The following is a 3099-nucleotide window of genomic DNA, read 5'->3' on the forward strand; positions in this document are numbered from 1 at the left end:
TTGGCTTTCGGCTCGGAGGAGGCGAAGGTGCAACTTTCTTCGGTCGTCCCGAATCCGGGTTCATCCGACACCAGCCGCCTCCACCATGCCGCCAAAGTTCGACCCCAACGAGATCAAAGTCGTCTACCTGCGGTGCACCGGCGGGGAAGTCGGTGCCACGTCTGCCCTGGCCCCCAAGATCGGCCCCCTGGGTCTGTCTCCAAAAAAGGTTGGTGATGACATCGCCAAAGCAACTGGTGACTGGAAGGGTCTGAGGATTACAGTGAAACTGACCATTCAGAACAGACAGGCCCAGATTGAGGTAGTGCCTTCTGCCTCTGCCCTGATCATCAGAGCTCTCAAAGAACCGCCACGAGACAGAAAGAAGGAAAAAAACATTAAGCACAGTGGCAATATCACTTTTGATGAGATTGTCAACATTGCCCGACAGATGCGGCACCGATCTTTAGCTAGAGAACTCTCAGGAACCATTAAAGAGATCCTGGGGACTGCCCAGTCTGTGGGCTGCAATGTCGATGGCCGCCACCCTCATGACATCATAGATGACATCTACAGCGGTGCAGTGGAATGCCCAGCTAGTTAAGACCTACAAAGGAAAAATATTTCAATTAAAGATCATTTGACAACCAAAAAAAAAAAAGACAAATCTAGAATTATTTTTTAATTTTTTTTCTTTTTGATCAGCCGATCTTAGTATAACATGTACTTTCTTAAAATAAGAAATCATTTTTCTACTCATATATCATCAATATATTATATAGTACAGGTGATATCATAATCTGTCATGATAAGATTTTACTTTTTCATGCTACATTAATATCATTAATGTAGAATTCACCTTTCACTAGGATGACTCATTAAAGATGTACTGATCTTTTACCAAGTAAATGCAAACTTTTATAATAGAATGGGAAAGGCTGGCATTAACAAGATCAATAACAATGAACCATTCCCCTCTGGCTTGCTGAGTTTTCTCTGCTCTGGTGATTAAAGGCAGAGACCCTGGAGCCAGGCATACTGGATTCATATTCTAGCTCCACCTGCTATCAGCTGTGTGACTTTGGGCAAGTTACTTATTATCTGTCTTTCATTTTTCTTAATCAGTAAAGTCAGTTTTAATCATACCTACTTCATAGAGCTGTCCTGAACATTAATATTAAAAGAGTTGAAAATATATAAAGCATTGAAAGAAAAAGAAACCAACAGAGACAAGAGGGAAGGAGGGAGGGGTGGGTGGGAGAAAAGAAAGGGAAGGAGCACATCAAGGAACATAGAGCAAAGCCTCTAGACAAAGCCAAAGGGGAAGGATTGAGGGGGGAGGGGGAAAGGGGGCAGGGGAAAGTTCTGGGAGGAAGGCAGAGACACATGTATTTGGAAAAATAAATAAATAAATTTTAAAAAATAAATAAAAACAAAAAAAAAGATAGTGACTTGGTAACAGGGAGTCTGCATGTTGTAAATTATAAGCAGCCAAATCTTAATGACCTCATTCAACACATTCATTTTTTCATTAAGCATCTATTCAATGCCTTTTATGCACAAGGCCCTGAAGCTGCCAAGATGAATGAGAATTCTACCCCTTCACTGTCAAGTGAGTCTACATGCCAGTGGTTGGCAAATCTTGTCCCACGGGCCAAATCAGCTCACATCTTGTTTTTGTAAATAAAGTTTTATTGGAACACAGCCAGGCTCATTACTTTATGTATTGTCTGTGGTTGCTTTCATGGTACAATCTCAGGACAGAGTAGCTGCAACAAAGACCATATGGCCCATAAGCCTAAATAATTACTATCTAGCCTTTTGCAGAAAATGTTTGGGGGAAAAAAAAAAAAATATATATATATATATACACACACACACACATATATATATAAAGCATTGATAAAGAGTGCCTAGAAATAAGAACTGTAGAAGTCTTTACTATTATTTTTATATGTAAATCCTTTGTATATATCATTTCTTTAATTAGAAGTCATATTTTCTGAGGTCTTCTTGAGAGTCAGTACTACTTCCAGTGTCCCCCTAGGTAGGCTACTGGAGGCGGTCTGGCTCCCTCACCTAGATGCGAGGGTAACCAGAGGGAAAAACTCACGACCTTGGAGGAGTCTAATAAAGCAGTGTTCCTGCAGGCTTTTGCCCTGGTCTCACAACCTTGAGCCCTGAGTGGGATCAACTGCCCTGTAGCCCTGAGTAGGATCTCATGCGCAGCTCATGGTAGTTACTTCATCTTCTGGCCTGATTGCCTGCTTTGTTTGGAGCTAGTATTTAAGGGATAGGAGCTTTGGTCGGAGTGGGGATTTGGGCGCCTACTTGGATGCGGGCTTGTGGCCTGTACGACTCCCTCCACACGGGCTTGTGGCCCGTGTGATTTCCCTGGACCGTGCTGTGTCTGGGTGACTCTCCCGAATAATAAAGTCATGTCCAGCATCCCCAAGACTCCATGCATATTCTTCCCCCTACCTGAGCCCCGAGTGGACCTGTCCAGCCTAGAGAGGCTGCAACACACGTGGCGTCAGGAACAGGATGGGGTTCTCGGTAAGAAGATGGAGTCCCTGGGCTCCTTGGTGGAAAGTCCCCAAGGGCGGCCTGCTGGGCATGGGAAATGGCATGCGGCGGCATGCCTCCTGACATCGTGGACTCCCTCAGGTAGTGGCCCGATGTCAGTGGTGCACCTGACACAGCGGAGAAAGCCTTAAGGGAGGTTGGGGATACCCTGCAATGCTCTAGCAGCTTTGGGGCTGCGGGGGCGTTGGCTGGGTGTTTCAGCTTTGGGAGCCGAGATGGAGGCCCAGCTTCCGCGATGCAGCCAAGTGAGGGGAGCTCCAGGGAGGAGAGGGCTCCCTGGAAACTAGAATTAAGGCCTCGGAAGAACCCCTGCACGCAGCGGAGCAGCGACTCAACTCCGCAGTCACCTGCCTCCTCTGAAGAGCCAGGGTTGGACCTGGCGAGGTCCAGCCCCCATGCAGGTGCGGGACGTGGGCTGGGCGTTTCTTTCAGCAGAGAAGACTGCGCTTCCCTGATGCAGCGAACTACGGAAACTCCAAGGAGGAGAAAAGAAAAGCCTTGAAGGCTGAACTCTGCACCTTGGCGAAAAAGCCT

The 3099-nt window shown here is 46.3% G+C and overlaps 1 protein-coding gene across 1 annotated transcript; it reads left to right on the forward strand.

Annotated features, from left to right (window-relative positions):
• Nucleotides 1–646, forward strand: LOC129072471 (60S ribosomal protein L12-like). The gene has a single exon (XM_054575954.1). The coding sequence runs from the start codon at nt 86–88 to the stop codon at nt 581–583; it is 498 nt and encodes a 165-aa protein (XP_054431929.1). The 5' UTR covers nt 1–85; the 3' UTR covers nt 584–646.
• Nucleotides 647–3099: the final 2453 nt, after the last annotated feature.

The sequence above is a fragment of the Pteronotus mesoamericanus genome, unplaced genomic scaffold, assembly GCF_021234165.1.
Source record: "Pteronotus mesoamericanus isolate MK-2021 breed Mesoamerican mustached bat unplaced genomic scaffold, CSHL_Meso_final contig_32, whole genome shotgun sequence".
Lineage (NCBI taxonomy): Eukaryota > Metazoa > Chordata > Mammalia > Chiroptera > Mormoopidae > Pteronotus > Pteronotus mesoamericanus.